Source organism: Ahaetulla prasina, chromosome 1 (assembly GCF_028640845.1).
Source record: "Ahaetulla prasina isolate Xishuangbanna chromosome 1, ASM2864084v1, whole genome shotgun sequence".
NCBI classification, from domain to species: domain Eukaryota; kingdom Metazoa; phylum Chordata; class Lepidosauria; order Squamata; family Colubridae; genus Ahaetulla; species Ahaetulla prasina.
The window spans coordinates 227,735,178-227,757,995 of NC_080539.1; the positions used below are offsets into that span (position 1 = coordinate 227,735,178).

At 37.4% G+C, this 22,818-nt stretch overlaps 1 protein-coding gene across 1 annotated transcript in view; it reads right to left on the reverse strand.

Annotated features, from left to right (window-relative positions):
* The window catches only part of GALNT13 (polypeptide N-acetylgalactosaminyltransferase 13), a 248,906-nt gene that overhangs the window by 9,042 nt on the left and 217,046 nt on the right, over positions 1-22,818 (reverse strand). Inside the window, 2 exon segments of the mRNA XM_058192641.1 lie at positions 10,314-10,448; positions 19,613-19,711. Of these exon segments, the coding sequence (XP_058048624.1) occupies positions 10,314-10,448; positions 19,613-19,711 (234 nt within the window).

A 22,818-nucleotide genomic window follows, 5' to 3' on the forward strand; every position in this document is an offset into this window, starting at 1 on the left:
ATAAATGCAGTTGTTATATAGCTATTTTACCTCAATACTAGACTTTACTCTAGTTCTAAGTAGGAAGGAGGGTGAGAAGGAAAATAATTATCATATTTATTTATTTTTTCATGACACCTACCTCTAGGCATCTACTAAAGGAAATAATCAGTGGAGCTTTTAAAAATGTTCCTAAAAACCTCCAGCCGAGTATAGTTTCTCAACAACCACTTCTGAAAAGGGCTGTCATTACAAGACTCCACAGTGGGACCATGAATGGCATCTTCTATCCTGCTTACAGTCAGACAAGACTGGGTAATAATATGAAGGAAGGTGTGTGTCTGTGAGACAGAAAAATGGCACAACAAGTAGAAATCATGAAGCAAAGGATAAACCCCTCTATCCGACCTATGGCAATGAAAAGGTAAATGAACTTCAGTAAGAATCTTATATTCACCAAGCTTAAGTCATCATCTTAAAACAGTCTTAGTATTTATATGGGTTTCATAAAACATTAACATAAATCAACATATTTATACTCTAGAAAGAGTGCAACGAAGATTATTAGGGGACTGGAGACTAAAATGTATAAAGGAGGGTTGCAGGAATTGAGTATGCCTAGTTTAATGAAAAGGAGGACTAGGAGTGACATGATAACAGTGTTCCAATATCTAAGGGGCTGCTACAAAGAAGAGGGAGACAAACTATTCTCCAAAGAACCTGAGGGCAGGACAAGAAGCAATGGGTGGAAACTAATCAAGGAGAGAAGCAACTTAGAACTAAGGAGACATGTCCTGACAGAACAATTAATCAGTAGAACAACTTGCCTCTAGTGAATGGTCCAACACTGGAAGTTTTTAAGAGAAGATTGGTCAACCACTTGATTGAAATAGCGTAGGGTTTCCTGCCTGAGCAGGGGGTTGGACTAGAAGACCACCAAGGTCCCTTCCAACTCTGTTATTCTCTTATTTTGTTATATTTTTTATCAAACTAAGTAGCTTTACTGCTTCTGCCCAAACAAGTTATCTGTAAAGTCAGATATGTCTATATGTGTGTATATTATTATTTGATCACAGGTGTTCTAATTCTAGAGATTTGATTTTTTGATTAATTTTATTTTATTGGAATTTTAATATCTCTAAATTAGTCTGCCAGGGAATGACGTGATAGATAAATGGCATCAATTAATCAAATGTTCCACAGGAATTGGACAGATACAATCAATTCAAGAAATAAAAATCCAGAATTTGAGATGTAGAGAACACAGTTGTGAGGAATTTATACCAAAATAAGGTTTGGTAACATGTAGTACACCAAATATCACTGAACTGCTCTCAATATCACAAGGAGATATGGCTAGTTTTGAGGGAAATGTCATTTTTTTCACCATTAAAAACACGCCTAATAGACCTGACTTGATGCCACTGTTTATTTACCCTTTAGCTAAAATAAAATGTTTGAAAATAGCTCTGAAATATAACAGATAATCAGGAATATACTGATTGGCCACACACTTATCTATATTTAATTTTCCCCATTGCTCTTTCATTTTATTAAGTAAGGTGCAACCTGTATTGGACAGAGTTTTTCAAATCTCACCAACAATTTTCTTCATTACCTTAAAGCAGGGATGTCCAAACTTGGCCCCTTGAAGAGTGGTGGACTTCAACTCCCAGAATTCCCCAGCAAGCAACTTGCTCATGTTTATAGCTCATGCTGGCTGGGGAATTCTGGGAGTTGAAGTCCACCATTCTTCAAAGGGCCAAGTTTGGACACCCCTGCCTTAAAGCAAATACACATTGTTTATGGATAAATTAGGAACAAAAATTGTGGCCTGCTGGGGAGATTGCTGCATTCAGCAGATGGGGAAGACAAAGTACAGCCTACCCCAGATTTATTTCCATCTCAATCTGAAAAGTCTCCTTTTCATTTGACCTCACCCAGTTCCAGAAATAATAATAATAAAAAAATCAAAGTCCAGTTATGAGCTTCATCAAATTTTTGATTGTCTAAATTTAAGAATCTAAATGAGGAGATAACAGTTAGATTGTTTCCTATGGAAAGAATTCTTTGTCTCTTGTCCATTTTTGGCTTCCTGGGAAATATTGACTTTAGCGAGAAGCATCAAAAGGGTGTGGGCCAAAAATCAGAATTAAATAAAAATTGTCCTTGAGGGCAGAGGAGATAGTGCGATTCAAATTTACAATAGCACTGAAAAAAGTGACTTGACCATTTTTCACACTTATGACCATTGCAGCATCCCCATGGTCACGTGATCAAAACCTTGTTTTGTGACCACCTTTTAATAATAATAATAATAATAATAATAATAATAATAATAATAATAATAATAATAATAATAATAATAACAACAGCAGCAGCAACAACAACAACAACAGAGTTGGAAGGGACCTTGGAGGCCTTCTAGTCCAACCCTCTGCCCAGGCAGGAAACCCTACACCATCTCAGACAGATGGTTATCCAACATTTTCTTAAAAATTTCCCGTGTTGGAGCATTCACAATTTCTGCAGGCAAATCGTTCCACTTATTAATTGTTCTAACTGTCAGGAAATTTCTCCTTAGTTCTAGGTTGCTTCTTTCCTTGATCAGTTTCCACCCATTGCTTCTTGTCCTACCCTCAGGTGCTTTGGAGAACAGCCCAACTCCCTCTTCCTTGTGGCAACCCCTGAGATATTGGAACACAGCTATCATGTCTCCACTAGTCCTTCTTCTTATTAAACTAGACATACCTAGTTTTGCAACCTTCTGACAAAGTCAATGGGGAAGCCAGATTCACTTAACAACCATATTATTAACTTAACAACTGCAGTGATTCACTTAACAAGTGTGTCAAGAAAGATCATAAAATGGGGCAAAAATCACTAAACAATGGAAATTTTAGACTCAATTCATAAACTGAAGATTTTATTTATATACATATATGAATGTATATATTCAAAGTATGGAAACAGATCTTATCAGCAATAAAACATTGAGTTTCTGTAATGGTAAAAAATCTATTCATCTCTATGCTTTTACACTATATTTGCATTTAACTCTATATGTAGATTACTCCTATTTATTATCAATATTCTAATCTATACAGTGTAGGTTTGCATAGTCTTTATTTTTGAAGGAAGATCTATTTTTTAAAAAGTAGCACGCTTCCTCAATTGAAACCAGCAATACATTTTTTTTAAAAAAAATTCTATAGCTGTGCTTGAATACAACTCGTAATATTTTAACATCAAACATGGACTAGTTAATTCCTCTTATTTAATTTTGGTAATTAGAATGTACTAGCATGGAGAACAACTAAAAATTGTTCACTAGGAGTGAGCAACTGGAATATCAATTTTCATTATGTATCTCAGATGCATAGTTATTTCCCTTCCGTTTTCTACTAATAGAAAGTAAATGCAGAATGGAAAAAATGAAGATTTAATAATCCTGAATATCAATATTTATTAAACACATAGTCAGCGAATTGAACAGTTATGGATGAAAAAAAAAGTAAGAATGGCATTGCAAAACATTTTCAATTAAAAGGGAATATATTCAAAAGTTCTGACTACAGGGAATTTATCTGCATGCCGTGCAGCTAAACCTATCTCCAATCCATGCAAATTCCTATTATTAGCTTTCATTCAGTCCTGCCAATTTAGAGGAAAACAATGAAGTTCGTGAAATGATTAATCTTTCAGTTTACAAATAAAACGAGTCTTATCGAACAGTAAACTGTTCTGAATCGTGAGCCAATTTATCAAAACCTCAATGGACTGATATCCGTAACTTTAAAACATATTAATACACCAAAAACATTCTATAACAACATTTAATCTATATAGCAGAAATCTTTTCAATTATCAAAATAATGTAAAAATTTTGGTTGGAACCAGCTAATCGAGCCTGTCACAGCATGCCTCACAAGGATTATTACACTCACTGTCTAATGGAAGTAGTAGCTGGCCACTCAAAATAACAATGATTCTACATCTGAATAGGTTTCAGGAAAAGCACAAAACACTGTTTGTAAGCACTATGAGAATTAAATTAAAAGACCTCGCATATTGCCAATGGAAACACGTATAGGTTTCCCATCTCCCTGTGTTCTCTAGTCCCTATCTCCATTTCTTTGCAAATGTAGTGCTCTGATGAATTTAATTCTCATAGTACATATCCCAATGTTCTGATAAAATGTGCCTCATGAAAGATTTATTATGCAATACCAAATGCAATTGGATCATTTCATTCATTTTGCAGGTGCAGGAAAAAACCAGAAATGAACTTTTTGTTGGTGTGACTATTCACAATGAATACATTTCTGAGTATTTTTTTTTTTAGAAAGGACAATCCGCAAATATTTTGAGAAATGACATTTTCTCCTTTTATCTACACATCTGTATCATGTATTCCTCCTTTTCTAGTCTCTACAAAAATGTAACACTGCAACACAATTATCTTCAACTATCAGCATTAACATCGTATTATATGTAACAGGAAATGGAGAATCTATTTTTATAAAATAGTCTACAACTAAACAAAGGTTATATATATCACAAAATCAGTACACAAGTGAAATCCTAAACTAAAATCAATCACAGGGATTACTAGTTTCAAAATGCTTACCTCGAAGTTGTATTCCCATTTACCTGCTTGCTAACAAAAGCAAAGGAATGGCAATATACAGTCAAACTATGACCCAGGAAAATATATAGAAAGCATTATGTTTCTTCCAACTGCCTATGTCATCCCTAGGCGTTATGATAGAGGGTCAACTAAATACTTCTAGCATCTAAATCTTGGTAGCTGAATTCGAAAAAGGTTAAAGCATATGTCCAGTCAGATTTTTTCCATAAAAGCAATAGTGACAGAAATAGTCTTTCTCTATTTGAATAACTGAGAACCAGTTGGTGTTGTGGTGAAAGCAGAGACTAGAAACTAGGAGACCATTAATTCTGGTGCTACCTTAGGCACAAAACCAGCTGGGTCATCTTGTGCCCGTCATTCTCTCTCAGCCCTAGGAAGCAGACAAGGGCAAACTACTTTGGAAAAACCTGGCCGAGAAAACTTAGCCAGGCAAGTCATCAGAAGTAAAAAAAACTAATATGAAGGCATGTGTGCATGCTCTCTCTCTCTCTCTCTCTCTCTCTCTCTCTCACACACACACACACATACATACATTTGGGAAAAGATTGCTAATAATTTGGCAAAAAATTGCAATTCAAGGTGACCATCTTTAAAGCCCTTCATGGCATGGGTCCAGGTTACTTGAGGGATTGTCTCACCCCACTGGGACTGGCCCGTACCACTTGTGCAGGCATAGGTGGCACCCTGCGGGTCCCATTAGCCCAATTATTCCAGTTGGCGGAGTCTAGGAGGAGGGTCTTCTCTGTTGTTGTTCCTGCCCTCTGAAATATCTCCCCCCACATGTGAGGTTGGCCCCAACCCTCCTATCTTTTCATAAGGGCTTAAAGACTTGGCTCTGCCAGTTGGCTTGGGGCCCCAGTGGGGGAACAGTGCAATGGAGGTGGTTAATAAAATAATAACAGATCCCACTTCCCTCCTCCCCATGTGCCCTTGGTTTTAATGTCTAGTAAGATGGGCAACCAATAAAATTTATAAATAAATAATAAGAGTCATAAAATCAAATATACCTATGCACTGCATATGTACCAAACTAGTACACTTAAGAGTTAAAAATCAAACAATGCATTTCATACATAAAGATTTGGAAATCTGTACTTTGGTCATAAATCCTGCATGTTCTCTTGTTGAAAACAGCTTGGTAAAACTCTAAAGAGCTCATAAAGAATAACGCAACAACAGCAGGATACCATAAACAACATACTGAAATAGTAGGTGCAAAGTTACAAGAAGAACGTAATTTACCAAAGCTGTATCACAGCTGTATCAGTTCACATATTCAGAGTTCTCTCCTTAAGTTTGTATAACAGGGAAACATCTGTTCAAAATTCAGCCGTTTACACAACTATGAAAAGATGCTGCTTGACACCACAGGACAATCATTTCTGAAATAATATATTGGCTCTAAATTAAGAGAAACCCAAGAAATTGTTATGATAGATTAGATAGATTAGATAGATAGATAGATGGTAGATAGATAGATAGATAGATAGATAGATAGATAGATAGATAGATAGATAGATAGATAGATAAATAGATAGACAGAAAGATGTCTGGATGGATGGATGGATGGATGGATGGATAGATAGATAGACAGACAGACAGACAGACAGACAGATGATAGATAGATAGATAGATAGATAGATAGATAGATAGATAGATAGATAGATAGATAGATAGATAGACAGACAGACAGACAGACGGCTGGCTGGCTAAATAGATAGACAGACAGACAGACAGACGGCTGGCTGGCTGGCTAGCTAGCTAGCTAGCTAGCTAGCTAGATAGCTAGATAAATAGATAGGTAGACAGACAGACAGACAGACAGGCAGACAGACGGCTGGATAGATAGATAGATAGATAGATAGATAGATAGATAGATAGATAGATAGATAGATAGATAGATAGATAGAGATAGATAGATAGATAACAAAATTTTCAAAATGTTATGCTTGCTATTGTCACTGCAGGGACATTAATGAAGTCCATGATTAATTAGATGTTAAGTGGTACCTCACAACACAAGATCTATAATCAAATATAAAGATGATGTAAGAGGGGAAAATGCGTAAGTTTCATTTTAGAATTCTGTATTTCTGAAATACAGGTATCAAGGGTAATATGATTTCTAAGTAGTTTTTCGTGTGCAAGATGTTGGGACTTTTTATGTACAGGCCTTGTTGACCATCTCTCTTTTATTTATTGACTTAGGCTACTATACTACTAATTGCCCATAGGCACAAAGCAGCCTACAGAACATTTTAACTAGGGTTAAAAGAGACATTAAGAAAGCCAACTGTTCAGCTCCCCACCAACCATGACAGTGTTATCCTGAGGGAGTAACCAAACTTCCATATGTCCAAATGCTGTCTTGTGTTCTCTATTACCAGCTTCCAAAATAGAAATACAAAAAGGAAAAAAGGCACGTGCAGCTCTTTCATATATGCCTCTAATGGTCTGATTTGGGGGAAATTGGGCTAGACAATCATTGATAAGTTTGGACTAGGGGACAAATCACCTTCGTCCACAGTTGTAAATACTGCGTGTGGGGCATGGAGGAGGAGAAGGGAGAAGGAAGGAAGATAAAAACCAAAAGCAATGAAATCCCCCAGTCTTCACAAAAACTACATCATCTTTATCACAGTCATCATCATCACCACCAAAATTTTCACATTATATCCCCTCCCCCCAAACCCTTCCCCCTTTAAAAAGAAGAAACAGATTTTAATGTATTCTATCTACATGATATCTATATTTGTGTTGTTTTAAATAGTATTAAATACACGCATACACACACACAAAGACAGAAACACTTGGTTGAATAAGTGAGAAATACTGTTATAGAAGTCCTGTTATTGTCTCCTTTTGCCTCTTAATTTCTCAATCCAAAATGCATGAAAGGATATTATAACATTTTTAGAAAAAATTTTTAGAAAAACATTTTTGCACCGTTTTTAAGAATACTGAGTTTTTAAGAATACAGAGTTACCATATATTAGTCAGCTTCAATGCGCTAGGGCAGGGGTGTCAAACTCTCCTTGTCACGGTGTCGCCACGTGACGTATTGTGACTTTTTCCCTTTGCTAAACTGGGCATGGGTGTGGCCAGTGCACGACGCATCCAGCCTGTGGGCCGCGAGTTTGACAACTCTGCGCTAGAGTATCAACTGAGTCATTTGATAATGCCATAGTTCCTGGGACTTTCTAGGTCCAGTTCAGCATAATTTAAGATGAATAAATTCCTTAAGGTGGCTGGGTTGCCTCAGTACTTCTCTGTTTTCACTACTCAGTAAATGCTTCCTGAAGAAAAAAGCATATGGAATACCAAGAATAAAGAGACTTTGATGTTATACTGACAATAAAATTCTATTGATCCTTATAAATAGTGAAATAACCATTTCCATTTACAATTTATAAAAACTAAAATACCTTAAATCAAATCACTATTTGTAAATCACAATAACGATAACACAATAAAAATACATTTTTACCCTACCATTATACATCTGGAATTTTGTGGGTTTTCCCCTCTTTCTTAATTCAACTTGGTAAGCTAGCACTACAACAAAATGATTCCTCAGACAAATTCCTTTTTCTATGAGTTTCTTACCATAGAACTACAAAACATTTCCTTTTTGCTGGCTCCATCTAATGGCTGATTCTGATTTTGCAATCATGATTTTTTATAAGCTTCTAAGACATAGCTTTAAAACACTCTTAATGAAATTTATTTTCAAAAATGCCACATGGCAACATTTGCTACAAACTATTTATCTCCTGATGAACATAGTTTCAAACTACTATTAAAATAGTTGGTTATTTTAATATTGAATTATACAAATATTATAAAACTGTCATTTGATTTAAAAAAAAAACCATAAATAAAATGACATGAGCATTAATATAGTAATGAATCAGTAATAACAGCAAAAACCTGTATATCAAAGTAGAAAAGTAATACACATATGTATCATATAAAGTTTTTCTCCTTGAGTGAGTACATCTGATTCTTAAATATTTCCCATAAAACTACAACTAAATATTTGTCAGTGAAATGGCATGGATTGTTCTTTCTTTTTCAACGCTGCAACAGTCTGACTGTATCTCATATATTTATAACATGTCTTCTTGCAGTAATGAAATTGCATAATGTATGTTTTGCATCCCAAACATCCTGCTGGCTTAGTATTTATGGGTGAAGAATTATGAACCTAGTCACAATATTTTATGGGAATGCATGTTTTATTATGCAGCATATCATTCCCAGATAATGAAAACTTCCTTGAAATAATAAATATTGCTGGTTTATTGGGAAACAGATCACTGCATAAATTGTAAGGTTCAAAATTACAGTAGATAGGAATATATTTTCCACGTGAACTTGAAAGTATAATCCCAGTGTGATGAAGACCCATCTGTCATATCTGAAATTAACTCTAGGTTGGCTGCAACAGCTGCTCTGTTTCATTAAGTTCAGTGTCAAGCGATGTCCTTCTGTAAATATAGAAGGAAGTCTAACAACTAGTTTCTTCCTCAACCAGCTATGTAGTTACATGTCGACATAATGTATTCAATTATTTACTCTTTTGTTTATTTCTGTTGTTGCCAACTGCTCAGAAGAGGGGAGAGCTGTTAATACAACCTACCCATCCAAACAAAAAAACTACCTTAATGTCCTTTGTAGGTGTTCTATGTTCTATGATGGGTCTTCAAGATGAACTCGCTGGTCCATCTAATCCAGATCCCTGCTAGAATAGTCCATCTCAGTACACAGAACAACTATAGAATACTAACTGATACAGAAATTAACACAATTTCCTAACTGTGTGCTTCACTACTTTCTTTTGCATGCTCACTTTATCCTTTTGTCAATAACTTTTACTTATTTATAAGACTCTGATTCAGATTTGTGCATATACTTTCCACAAGAATGTTTCCATGCTAGGCCTAAGAGGTGGCGAAGGAAAGAAGCAAAGCAGACTGAATTGTCTGATTTCCAAGCACGTCAATACCTTATAACCTTATAGACTTTCTCACTTCAGATCAGAGGAATAGGAATGATGACAGCTTATCCTCATTCTTTAAACCCTGTGCAATCCCCGCTTTGTAAGAAAGTGGGAAAATGGCTAAAAAGAGTCCCTGAAATGAAGTCATTTCATGCACCCATATTCTGAGGGAAGCAGTTTTTGAAGCAGCTGTAGATGCCTTCTAAAAAGAACCCCGGGGGTTACTTGTCATGCTCCCACATGTTGTGAAGACCCTCTTTAAATGCTCTGAATAACCTAACAAATGTAATTCACTGCCTTTAGAGGCTCCATTATACAGAGATCTCAGGTTTAGAAGGAATAATCATTCACATGAGAGATGGGGTTATAAGGGAAAGAGATGCAAAGTTAGCCCCTTTACCCCCCCCCCCAATGTATCTGAAAATAAAGGGGGAAGAAACAATGGTGAAAACATTTCTTAACGAATTTACCAACCTGCTAAAGAATCTTCTCAACTTTGGCAACTTTTAAGATCTTGTGGACTTCCATTCCCAGAATTCCCCAGACAGCATGCTGGATGTGCCAACATGCACATGCACTTAAAGTTGGCAAAGTTGAGAATTACTGCTTTGGCCTTTTGCTAGCTGCAGGCAAGCAATAACATTGTTCACATATAATACATTTCTGTATTCGAATAAATACCTCGGCATCGTATTCCCAAAGTTGATTTCCTCTCATGTGATGGCACTTCAGCATAATTACAGGCCCATTGAGCCTAGAGACATCCATACATAAATCATCTGTGCGAATTTCCTTGTCGGCAGTGTATGAAAATACCTGGAAGAGAGAGGTCCTGTTGGTAAAATTACAGCTAATGCTTAAGAGAAAAGGTTAGCACAGACATGGAAAGCATACAGAAAACGTATTTGTTTCAAACCTAACTCCCATTTCATCCATTATCTAGCCATTCCAATGATTGTGAATGCACACAAGAAAGTTTTCGGCTTTGACCTCAGGTGACAGATCAGCAGTAGGGAATATGTATTTTGTTTCCTAATCTGTATTATGTACAGGTAGTCCTCATGGAATAACCACTCATTTACTGACCATTTGAATTTATGACAGCGCTCAAACAAGTAGCATTTATAACTGGTTCTTGTTGCAGCTGTGTTGCAGCTATCACAGAATTTCTGTAGTCATGCGAACATGATCTGGGCTCATGGCAACCAGCTCGCAGTTATAAGCTGCAGCATCTTGCAGTTATGTGATCACCAACAAAGTCAATGAGGAAGCCCGTAGGAGGTCGCAAATGGCAACAGCGTAATGTCATGCTTAGCAACACTGTGAAATTCGCTTAATAACAGCAACTTAAAAGTGCTAGAACTGCCGTCGCTTAAGCAACAATCACGTGACATTATTTATTTATTTATTTGATTTATTTGATTTTTATACCGCCCTTCTCCCGAAGGACTCAGGGCGGTGTACAGGCAAGATAAAACATACAATGTACAAATTAAAATACAATTTAAAAAACTTATTTTAAGTTACATTTTGCAACTGCTTTGCTTAGTGACTGTTATCTTAACTATATGAAAAGCGAAGTAATACAATGAACTAGATCATGTTCTCTGAAAAGCAACGTAAGAATGAGATCCTATACATCGCTATTCAGGAATATTCTTGTAAAGTTAAAGTGACAGAACCGGATATGGAATTGTGTTGTACTCTACTTGATTACCAAGACTAAAGTTGTGTACACTGTATTTTTATGGCAGTAAGCGTCATTGAATTTAATGGAGCTGGCATTTCAGTAGTCAAATATAGTGCTCCTTTTTCAAAATAGTCTGTAATGATAATCTTGGCAATTGCCTTGCATGTATAAACCATTAATTACTCCAAGATTCTTAGCAGACGTTTATAGAAAAATAGGGTTGATTCTGCTAAAAAAAAAACCTAGATTTTGATTGCAAGACCATTTGAGTGAGTAGGGAATGTCATACACTCTATTACAATACTCTATTACAAACTGTGGCAAGCAATTAAAACATAAAAATAAATTCTGAACACAGCGAGCGGTTATGAGGACAAAAATGAAGCACAAATGTGTTTTCAATAAATTCAAGCTTTGGGATATTTTAATCCCAAATTTATTGAGTAAATTGAGTAAATAAATACTCAAATGTTGTTCATGAAAAGGTTGATGCTAATGGAGATACAGCTGAGAATATTTTTTTTAAAAAAATTCAGGTTTCTGAGAAGTATAATTCAATTATGTAGATTTAATTTTCATGTATGCCATTACTGTTTTATTGTTAAATAGATTGATATATTGATAGGTTGACATAGCCTGAGAGACATTTAAGATCTACATCAAAGGCACTTGGTTCAAGTCTTCTAATGGCAATTAATTTGATAAGCAGTCTTTGCCTTAAATGGTCCCTGAAATATGAGGTAAAATTACTGAACTCCTTATAAGTTCATTTTAGGGATGATAGAATTCAGCCCGGTAAAGCACCTTACAGTGTTCTATAAATGTGAAACGTAAATTCTCAAGTAGCTTAATTAATCATACTATAAATATTAAAAATAGCGCATCATGCAAATATTACCGGAGAGAGGATACATTGGTTTTTTTTCAGCATATATTTCTCAGAGAAGGGAGAATATATGATAATACAAAAATTGGATTGCACCGTTTCCCTTGCTATTTTGCCTGCTTTCCATTCGTCAGAGTGGGCCTAGGAAAATGCATCTGCCCCCCTGAACCAAACTGGAGAAGTGAATAGATTTTATTTGGTTTTGTTTCCAGGGCTGTTCTTTGTGTGTTTACTGTTATTTGTAAGCCACCCAAAGTTGTTTGGAGTTGTTGTTGTATAAAAATTGTATAAATGAACATAAATACATAAATAAAATTCTAGTTTCATAAGATCTATTGATGGTGGGCGGTTTCTCCAGGAAAAGATACATGAAAACATGCTGAATCTCCTTTGGTTCAAAATTTGATAGGAATATCACACAGAACATACTATAGACGTTGGGGGGTGGGAAGGAGGAAGGCAAGAGGGATTAAGAAATGAAATGTGTGATATGATGCAATGCTGCACCTGGTGGTGCAAAATCTATTTTTTATGTACTTGAATGCAATGTTGCAACATAAATATGAAAGGACAGAATTTGCATTGTAAGGACACTAGCATCCTTATGCACAGCTGATGGATACCCCCCCCCACCCCCACCCCCCAATATGTACTGCACAAGACTGAATTGGAGCAGCAGAAGACTTTAGATGCAGCAGCATTGTAACAGAATTGTAGTTGGTTAAATTTGGGATGTAAACACGAACAAATGTAAGAAAAAACAAGACAGTGAGAAAGGAAAGAATGAAAGAGAAGAAAGAAAAGGGTGCAGTGAAGAAAAGAAAGAAAAAAGTGCATTCTGAAAGAGTACAGAGAAGAGCAACAAAGATTATTAGGGGACTGGAAGCTAAAATATATGAAGAACAGTTGCAGGAACTCGGTATGCCTAGTTTAATGAAAAGAAGGACAAGGGGTTGACATGATAGCAGTGTTCCAATATTTGAGGGGCTGCCACAAAGAAAAGGGAGTCAAGCTATTCTCCAAAGCACCTGAGGGCAGGACAAGAAGCAATGGATGGAAACTAACCAAGGAGAGAAGCAACCTAGAACTAAGGAGAAATTTCCTGACCGTGAGAACAATTAATCAGTGGAACACTTTGCCTTCAGAAGTTGTGGGAGCTCCATCACCAGAGGTTTTAAGAAACGATTGGTCAGCCATTTATCTGAAATGGTATTAGGTCTCCTGCTTGTGCGGGAGGTTGGAGTAGAAGACCTCCAAGGTCCCTTCCAACTCTCTTAATATTAAATTTTGTTAAGAAGAAACATTATAAAGGGGAGAGATAGAAATTACTAATTCAAAGTTGCCACTTGATTTGAAGCCGGTTCTTGGTCAGAATAAAATTAAGTGAAATTAAAGCAATATAAGTGGCATCTATTTTAATTATTTACAAGGCTCCCAATTATTTTGAATTCACCCCTCAACCAACTTAAAAGTATTCTAATCAAAAGTAAAGGAAAAGTGTTCTCTCTTAATTGTTGAAAGCAACCTTTTGCCAATTAACTACAGAATGCTGCCTTTGGCGAAGCGTACAAATTGAATTTGATTGCATTACCAATTAGAGAGTGCATGCAAATCATTCTAAGTTACCAATTAGGTGCATTATAAAGGAAAAAGATTAAAAACAGATTTAAACACAATTTATTGTTAATATTCCAATATTTAGTTACACATGATACAAAGTTCATTACAAAAGAATGTTGCAAAGCCTTAAGGTAAACTCCAACTATACATATATAAATAGAGCTTATATAAGCAACTTCTAATAGCATGCAAAAAGGAAAAATGTTTTAATTTTTAATTTATCATTCATATATTTTTGGACAATCAAGGGAATAGGAACCCTTTTCACATAAGAGATTTTTTAAATGTATGGAGAAAATATATAGGGTTCCTTAGTGCCATTTCAGATGATGTTGGCCTATATAAATAAAAGACTCTTGCATTAATTTAAAATAAGTAAATGAAGTGCAATGGTCAAATTCATTTGGGAAGGATAATGCTGTATGCATAAGCCAGATAACTGGATATTCTTTTGAATAAAATATTATATTTGCTGATTTTTTGAATGTAGTAAAGAATATATTAATTGCAACTAACCTTTTAATTTACTTAATTGAATATGCCTACTGCATATTAGTTTTAAGAGACACTTGGAATTTAGCCTTTATTAGAAAAAACTTACAGAATTTTGTATCTGTGAGAGAAGGCAATGTCCTCTATATACTTCTTTTAAAATGTAAATGTGGATATAGGACTACCTTGCTATCATCCTAAATTGTGTGACAGTCATTATGACATATCAATACATTTGCATCAATTTCTATCTTGTTGCTCTACTTCCTTTTTAAGACCCTGCAATCGGTTAAATAACATCATTTCTACAAATTATTTTAAGAATGTCAGAAATGGCCTTAAAGAGATTACATATTCTTATAAATAACTGGCAAAAGGAACGTCCCAAATAGTTGAATCCAAGGCGGGGGTGGGAGAAGCTCTTATAACAACCAGCTATAATGTAGTTGATAAATGATTTTTTTTTTAAAAAACAAAAATCGAATTAATCTTAAATTGTAGTGATTCAAAATCAGGGCAGAATGTGCCTGGAAGCTGAAATTAACTAGCTTACAACTGGTAAGAAGGTTCATGTTTATTATGTTCGGCATTAAGAATAAGCCTTCATATTTAATTCAGAATGAATGATGAATGAGCTTTGCTGGCTGAGGGACTCTGGGAGTTGAAGTCCACAAGTCTTAAAGGGACCAAGGTTGGAGACCCCTGATCTATTGACAGTGAGACAGTCAGTGGAACGGGGCTTGCTTTCAGAAGTTGTGGGTGCTCCATCAATGGAGGTTTTTAAGAAGAGACTGGACAACTGTTTGTCTAGGATTGTATAAGGTTTCCTGCTTGAGCAGTGGGTTGAACTAGAAGACCTCCAAGGTCCCTTCTAACTCTGTTATTCTGTTATTCTATTCTGTTAATTGGGAAAGGGGGAGGGAACATTTTTTCCTTTCAACTTCAACATAAAAAAATTGTATTGTAGGTCTCTGGATAGCGAGATGGGTGTTGTATAAATTTTAATAAATAAATGTAATAAATAAAATAAACAGAAAATGTAGCAGTGCAATCAGAAGGGGACTGGGGCTCCAGGGCATCAAAACAGCACTCCGGGCAGATTGTCCATTTCTTCTTTTATGATGTGCCATCAAGTCAATATTGACTCTTAGCAATCACATAGGTACAGTATGTTCAGTCTCCAACCTGGCCTTTCAGATATCCCAATGGTACACACATCACTGCTGCAATTGTCCATCTACCTTCCTGCTGGTTATCCTCTCTCTTTCTTTTCATTGCTGTAGACTTTTCAAGGCAGCCATGTCTTCACATATCACATATTATATTCACAATATAATTTAAGGCTGATCTTTTGTACCTTGAATGAGAATTCTGGATTAATTTGCTCCATTTGTTGGTTTGGCTACTCATGTATTCTCATGATTGCTCTCCAATTCCAAAATCCAAAAGCAGGGATTCTCTTTCTCTCCTGATTCTTCGAAGTCCAACTTTTATTTCCATAGAGCGTCACAAGGAAAACCACTGCCTGCATGATTCTCATTTTTGTAGGTATAGACACATCATAGCATCTGAATATTTTTTCTAAGGCCTTCATTATATGGCCCTAAGCATTAACCTGCAGTATATTTCTTGACTGCTAGTGCCTTTACTATTAAGAGTTGATCCTAAAAGGATGACATTATCCATTACATCAATATCTTCACTGTCAGTACTAAGACTGGCTGCTGTACCTGTTCTTGATAGTTTGGTCTTCTTTTTAACCACAGTCCCATTTTTTTCATTGTGCTCCTTGACTTTCATTACTAGAGCTTGCAGATCATTTGCATTTTCAGCTATCAGAGTAGTGTCATCAGTGCAAGCTTATGATGTTTCTTCCTCTAATTTTAATACTATGCTAATGCTAATCTTGCAATTCAGTCATCCCCCCCCACAGTATTTGCTCAGCCTATAGATTGAAGAAAGGGGGAAAGAGGATACGGTCTTATCTCACTCCTATGCTGACCAGGAGCCTGTCTGTTTTGCCACATTCTATTCAGACTGTGATTTCCTGTCCTGTGTTTAGAGTTCATATCAAAGATGGTTCAAGATTTCCATATTTGTTAAGGATATTTTACCACTTGGCACGCTCACCGCAATAAACTAAACTAAAATAAAATATAGTCAATGAAGCATTTGACATCTACTTTCACTGAATTTAAAGTTGTAGGAAATTAAATACCTGTATATTTAAAGTGAAATTTAGCTTTGGTTCTTATGCAAAAATGCCAATGTTCTGAGTTAATTTTCTTTAAAACAATGGGAAAAAAGTCTGTCTGTTCAATTCTTTTTTAACTCCATCTCCTGCAACCTGTTATATATGGATTAGAATTTGCACTTTTGTCTGAGAACTATCAAAATATAATAGGAATAGTGGGATTAAATTTGTCTAAGAAAAATAGGGACAATTACTTACTTTGTTCACTTAAGAGGTTATAATATATCTTAAAGCAGAGCCCAGCATAATGTAGCACAATATAGGACAAGCTTGTAATATAATTATTGGACTCTCAATGAAGCTTCAAACCGCTTAAACAGATATTTCATGCCGTGTTTTTTGTTTTTACCAAATTTGATTTTATTCTGAGTTGATTCACTTAGGAAAAGAAGCATTATCTAAGCATTCAGATTTGGGAGGAAAATGGATCCACGCCATGTTTCAAACTATTCCAAGTTCTAATGGAACAAAACTTAAATTGTTTAAAGCAGACCACCAACTGGTGGTCTGCGGACCACTGGTGGTCCGCAAGAAAATTTTGGTGGTCCGTGGAGAAATCTTCGTATTTTTGCCAATCCACCCTGGTGGAGGAGCTGTGGTGCAAGCTGTGGTGCATTGCGATGGCTGGAAGCTGTGGGAGGGAAGCACTACTTGCACTTGTGCAGTATCAGCATTCCGCCTCGGTATATTTGCCCAGCCGGTGGCGCAAAGCAGCCCTCATCTGCTGCCGCTTGGGACACGGAGCGGTAAACAAGAGTGACAAGGTTCCAGAAAAGCCTGACAAAGAGCTGCAAAGAGAGTGCCCCCCCCAACGACATCCTCGGGGAGGCAGCAAGCCGGGTGGCAGAGTTTTCCCTCCGGCTGAGTAAGCAGCCCAGAGACTCTGAGAGGAGGAGGAGGAGGCAGGCAGAAGCGGGAGGGGGCGGAGTGCTCCGGAGAAACAAGGCGCGTCGGGAATGAACGCTGCCTGCTGCGCCAACATTGCAAAATTCAGGTGGGGGGGATCAATACTTAATGCAAGACATCCCCCTTCGGCCCCACCCCTGCACTTCTTCCAAGAAGCGATGTTCTCTCTCTCTCTCTCATTCTCTCTTATTCTCTTTCTCTGTCTCTCATTCTCTCATTCTGATTCTCTCTCTTCTCTCTCTCTCTCTCTCTCTCTCACTCTCATTCTTTTTCTCATTCTCTCTCTTTCATTCTGTCTCTTTTTCTCTATTTCACTTTGCGCAGTATCAGCATTCCGCCTTGGTATATTTGCCCAGCCAGTAGAGCAAAGCAACCCTCGTCTCCTGCCGTTTGGAACTTGGAGCTATAAACAGTGTCTGATCAGGGGAGCAGCCGGATTTTGCTCTCCATTGCAGACGCCAGATCAGCCTCATGCAAGCTCCCATCTCTTGAAGAGCCTGGCTGAAGTTTCCCACGCCATTTCAGCGAGTGCTCCTCGTGAGACGAGAGCTTGCAGGGAACCGATCTGGTGTCCGCAATAGAGAACAAAATCTGGCTGTTCCCCGGACCACTCGCCATTTACTGCTCTGAGTCCCAAGTGGCAGGAGACAAGGGCTGCTTTGCACCACCGGCTGGGCAAATATACCGAGGCAGAATGCTGATACTGCGCAAAATGAAATAGAGAAAAAGAGACAGAATGAAAGAGAGAGAATGAGAAAGAGAATATATACAAATAGAATGAGACTATTGCCTTATACATTGTAAGCCGCCCTGAGTCTTCGGAGAAGGGCGGGGTATAAATGTAAACAAAAAAAAAAGAATAAGTGAGTGAGAGAGAGAGGAGAGAGAGAATCAGAATGAGAGAAAGAGAAAGAGAATGAGAGAGAATGAGAGAGAGAGAATACCGCTTCTTAGAAGAAGTGTGGGGGTGGGGCCGAAGGGGGATGTCTTGCATTAAGTATTGACCCCCCCACCTGAATTTTGCAATGTTGGCGCAGCAGGCAGCGTTCCTTCTCGGTGCGCCTTTTTTCTCCCAAGCACTCCGCCCGCCCCCCCCCCTTCTGCCCGCCTCCTCCTCCTCCTCCCGGAGTCTCTGGGCTATTTACTCAGCCACAGGGAAAACTCTGCCGCCCGGCTTGCCCACCTCCCCGGGGATGTCGTTGGGGGGGCATTCTCTTTGCAGCTCTTGCTCGAAGCCGCCTGGCTCTGAAAGGGACACGCAGAGAATCGGAATGAGAGAGAGAGAGACAGAATGAGAGAGACACAGAATGAAATAGAATCAGTGAGAGAGAGAATCAGAATGAGAGAGTGGGGGGGAGAGAAAGAGAGAATGAGAGGGGGGAGAGGGAGCAAAAAAGAGAGAGGGAGAGAGAGAAAGAAAGGGCGAGAGAGAGAGAGGTGACAGAATGAGTGGGAGAGAGAGAAAGAGGAGGGAGAGAGGGGGAGAAAGAGAGAGGGACAGAGAGATAGAGATAGAGAAAAAGAAGGAGTGGGGGAGAGAGAGAGAAAGAGAGAAAGTGGGGAGGGAAAGAGAGATGACAGAATGAGTGGGAGAGAGAGAAAGAGAGGGGAGAGAGGGGGGAGACAGAATGAGAGAGAAAGAGTGGGAGAGAGAGGGGAGGGGGGGAGAAAGTGGGAAAGAGAGAGGATGGACAGTGTCTGAAGGACCCCATCCTGTCACTGGGAGTCCAGGCGCTTCAGCAAGCGACGCGCTTGATTCGTATTAGTGGTCCCTGGGATTTAAAATTATGGACTTGGTGGTCCCTGAGGTCCAAAAGGTTGGGGACCCCTGGTTTAAAGTGTTTTAAGATAGTGAACAATGAAAAAACAGCATCATAGCAACTCTATCTGTAATGCACACAGCCTTATATATCCTTTCTTAATCAATTTAGCTTTAATCCATGGCCTCATCAGTGCATTGAAACAAGCCTCAGGACTGAAGTTCTACCCCTTACATGTGCATAGTTTCGTCACATAGGTACAAAAGGATAGAAGCTGTTATTGTAAAGTTTGTCACTCCCCCCCCCAAACATTAATGCCTATATCAACGTGCTAAGCCTTAGAAATTATTTTTAAAATAAGGTATAGTTTACCTGATTTCCTCCCATGCCATGACAGTTGAATATGCCTACTTTTTCATTTTCCTTACGCCCCATGTTATCTAAACATTGGTTTGTCTCAACATTTCTGATCTGTGGAGAAAAATAAAACCAAGTACATTTCATAATAATTACCGTATTTTTCAGATTATAAGACACTTTTTTGGTGAGGAAAACAAGAAAAAGAAATTTGCTTCTGCCTCCCAGCAATTTTGTTGCATTGCAGCAAACAGCCTGCTTTACTTTCATTTTCATTTTCAGCCTAGCTTGATTAGCACAAGAAAAAAAAATCTGCTCCCAGCAATTTACCTCCTTGCAGCAAGCAGCAGAGGCCCACGCAGCAATAGGCAATGGCAATCAATCCCTGCAGCCTGAAACAACGGAGAGTCGGGAGGCTGATCCAACAGACAATCAACTTGTGCTAATTAGGCTGTGCTGAAGCTGAAATGGGCTGTTTCTTCTTGCTGCTTGCTGCAAGGAGGTAAATTGCTGGGAGGCAGAGGCCAAAGGGTGGGGGCCAGTGGGTGGGCAAGGCTACATTCGGTGTATAAGACGCAGCCAAATTTTCACCCCTTTTAGAAGGGAAAAGGGTACATCTTATACTCTGAAAAATACAGTATTACAAACTTTATAGTTAAGGAAAAAAATAGCAGGAATGTAGATTATGTAAAATTTAGGATGATGCCAAATTACACAAACATAGTTATACTGGGTTCAGTAAATCTCCAGTAAGTGTGTCTACTCAGTGCCATTAGATGCACTGGGAACCAAGTACCTTTCATTTGTAAATAAAATATTAATTGTAGTTTTGCCTAAGAAATGGCACCACCATTTTCATTTGTGCAGAAGAAATTTCAATGAAAACTATGCTTTCCAAAGTACTGCTTTTGGAAAGTGACACTCCTAGATAGCTTTTAATGAAAGATAACAAAAAGAATGTACATTGTGCCCGATTTTAGTGCTTATGTTACTTGCACAAATAAAATTCTATTTGTTTCTCAGCATCCCTTATATTTTAGAAGACCTTCCAAACATTATCCTTGAAGAAAAGCTTCAGATCATATGAGCAATATTAGCAATACAAAGTAAATCTTTGCTATATATGTCAGCCTGGAAAACATCTTACAGGCAATGCTGTTTCTTTTTCTGGAAAACAATGAAGACTTTTTGTACTCAATGTTGAGAACCGGGCCAATTGCAAAGCTAAAAATGCTTAAGACAATTAAGATGGATAATTTTTTAAACTGAGTAAATTGGTAAACAGATAAAGGTAATGGATAGGCTTTGGGATTTTGTGAAGATCATTGCTACTGTCCTTTCTCTGGAAGCTTGCCAAGACTTCATTAATTCCAATTCTCCACACAATCACTTCTTACTTATATATCCTGTCTCCTAAAGACACTGCAAGGTAATCCTTGCAGGTAATCAATTGCCGAGTGTTCGTTCAGCATCCATTCAAATTTAAATTTACAACAGTGTTGAAAATAGAGACCTATGACTGGTCCTCAAAACTGAAGCTGTCACAGCATCCTATGGTCATATGATTGCCATTTGTAACCATCCCAGCCTGCTTCTGACAAACAAAGTGAATGGGGAAGCTGGCAGGAAGTAGCAAAGTCAGTGGGGAAGCTGACAGGATGTTGCAAGTTGAAGTTACATGACTTGACAAAAGGGACACATTTATGATAGTTGCAGCATCTCACAGTTACATGATCGCTATTTGCAACCTTTACAGCCAGCTTCCAACAAGCAAAGTCAATAGGGAAGCCGGCAGAGATTCGCAAGTTGCAGTCCTGTGACACCACATTTAATGACTTACGCTGATTTGCCTAATAACCTACAATCAGAACTGATGGAACTGACCTTGTAATTTGGTGCAATCGCATGACATTGTGCTTAACAAATGTGTCACATAGCAATGAACCTGCCAGTCTCAATTATGGTTGGTAATTGATGACTACGTGTAAAAATGGCTAGTCCGGCAAGTAAGGATATGTAAGCAGTTGCAGGTGGAAAATTGTCTTTCAATTTTCTTGCTAAGAACTCTTTCGAGGTACACCATCCTAGTGTTATCCTCCCATTTGCTCAGAAGTTAGACCACACACATTTATTCAACATTACATGGTGTAACCCTAACCCCAACCTGTTTACAGTTGCATGAACCATAAATGGCAATTTATAATGACCATCTTTTGAGAAATATGGAGAAGAACTGTGGAATTTTTTATGCAGCTGAAAATGTCTACTTCAAATAGCAGTCACTGAGAACAGAACCACATGGAAATCTCTTTTAAATGTGAATGTGTTAAATAAGGAGCGTAAACCCAGTCTTAAAGTAAGATATCATATTTTGCTCCACTTCTTTCATTAACGGTAATGAATGAGTTCCAAGTTCTCTTGTGAAATGTCCATTAAATAAAATGTGAATACATATTCAGGCTACCCACTCCAAACATTTTAAAAAAAGGATATTAAGATACCCAATGTCTGAACTGTAGGCAGTTTCTGCCTAAGCACTTGGACAATCCTTTTTATGAATCTGGACTTCAATGATTAGCACTTTATTAAAACAGAGCTAAAAGAATATAAAAAGAGATAACTATTTCTCAGGGGAAAAATAGTACTTGATCAGGATTTGTTTATTAAGTAAAAATTAGACAAGCTTCATTAAACTAGTTAAGGACTTCCTTCCAGCAGCTTTAAGATTTCACGCTTCATAATTTTCATTTCTGAATGTCAAAAAGATATCTAACCAAGTAAAATGATAATTATTATAGGATAATACTTTAGAAGATCTAGATGCTAACAGAACTATAAACCAGACTGGTTTCAATTCTTGCTTTAAAATTACTGTGAATGTTCTCAGTATAAACTGGGTATAAATTCAGGCCTAAACGAAATTACACTTACAGTACTTATCTGAGTTATTTTTCATTTTAAAAAACAGATTCTTATGCAAAAAACAAAAAACCCGCTCCACCATTCATACCTCTCCAAGAGAGTAATAACGACGTGGAATCTGAGAATCTGGATACACATTTTCTAGGTACCATGAAAATGGTTTACATTTCAAATTTTCTCTCAATGCTTTTCTGACAGATACATCTCCGTAATCCACTTTGACAACTCCTATATTGTTAGGGAAGGAAAAAGAATATTCAATATCCTTTTAAATAGATCAAAGACACAGTTTTAGCACT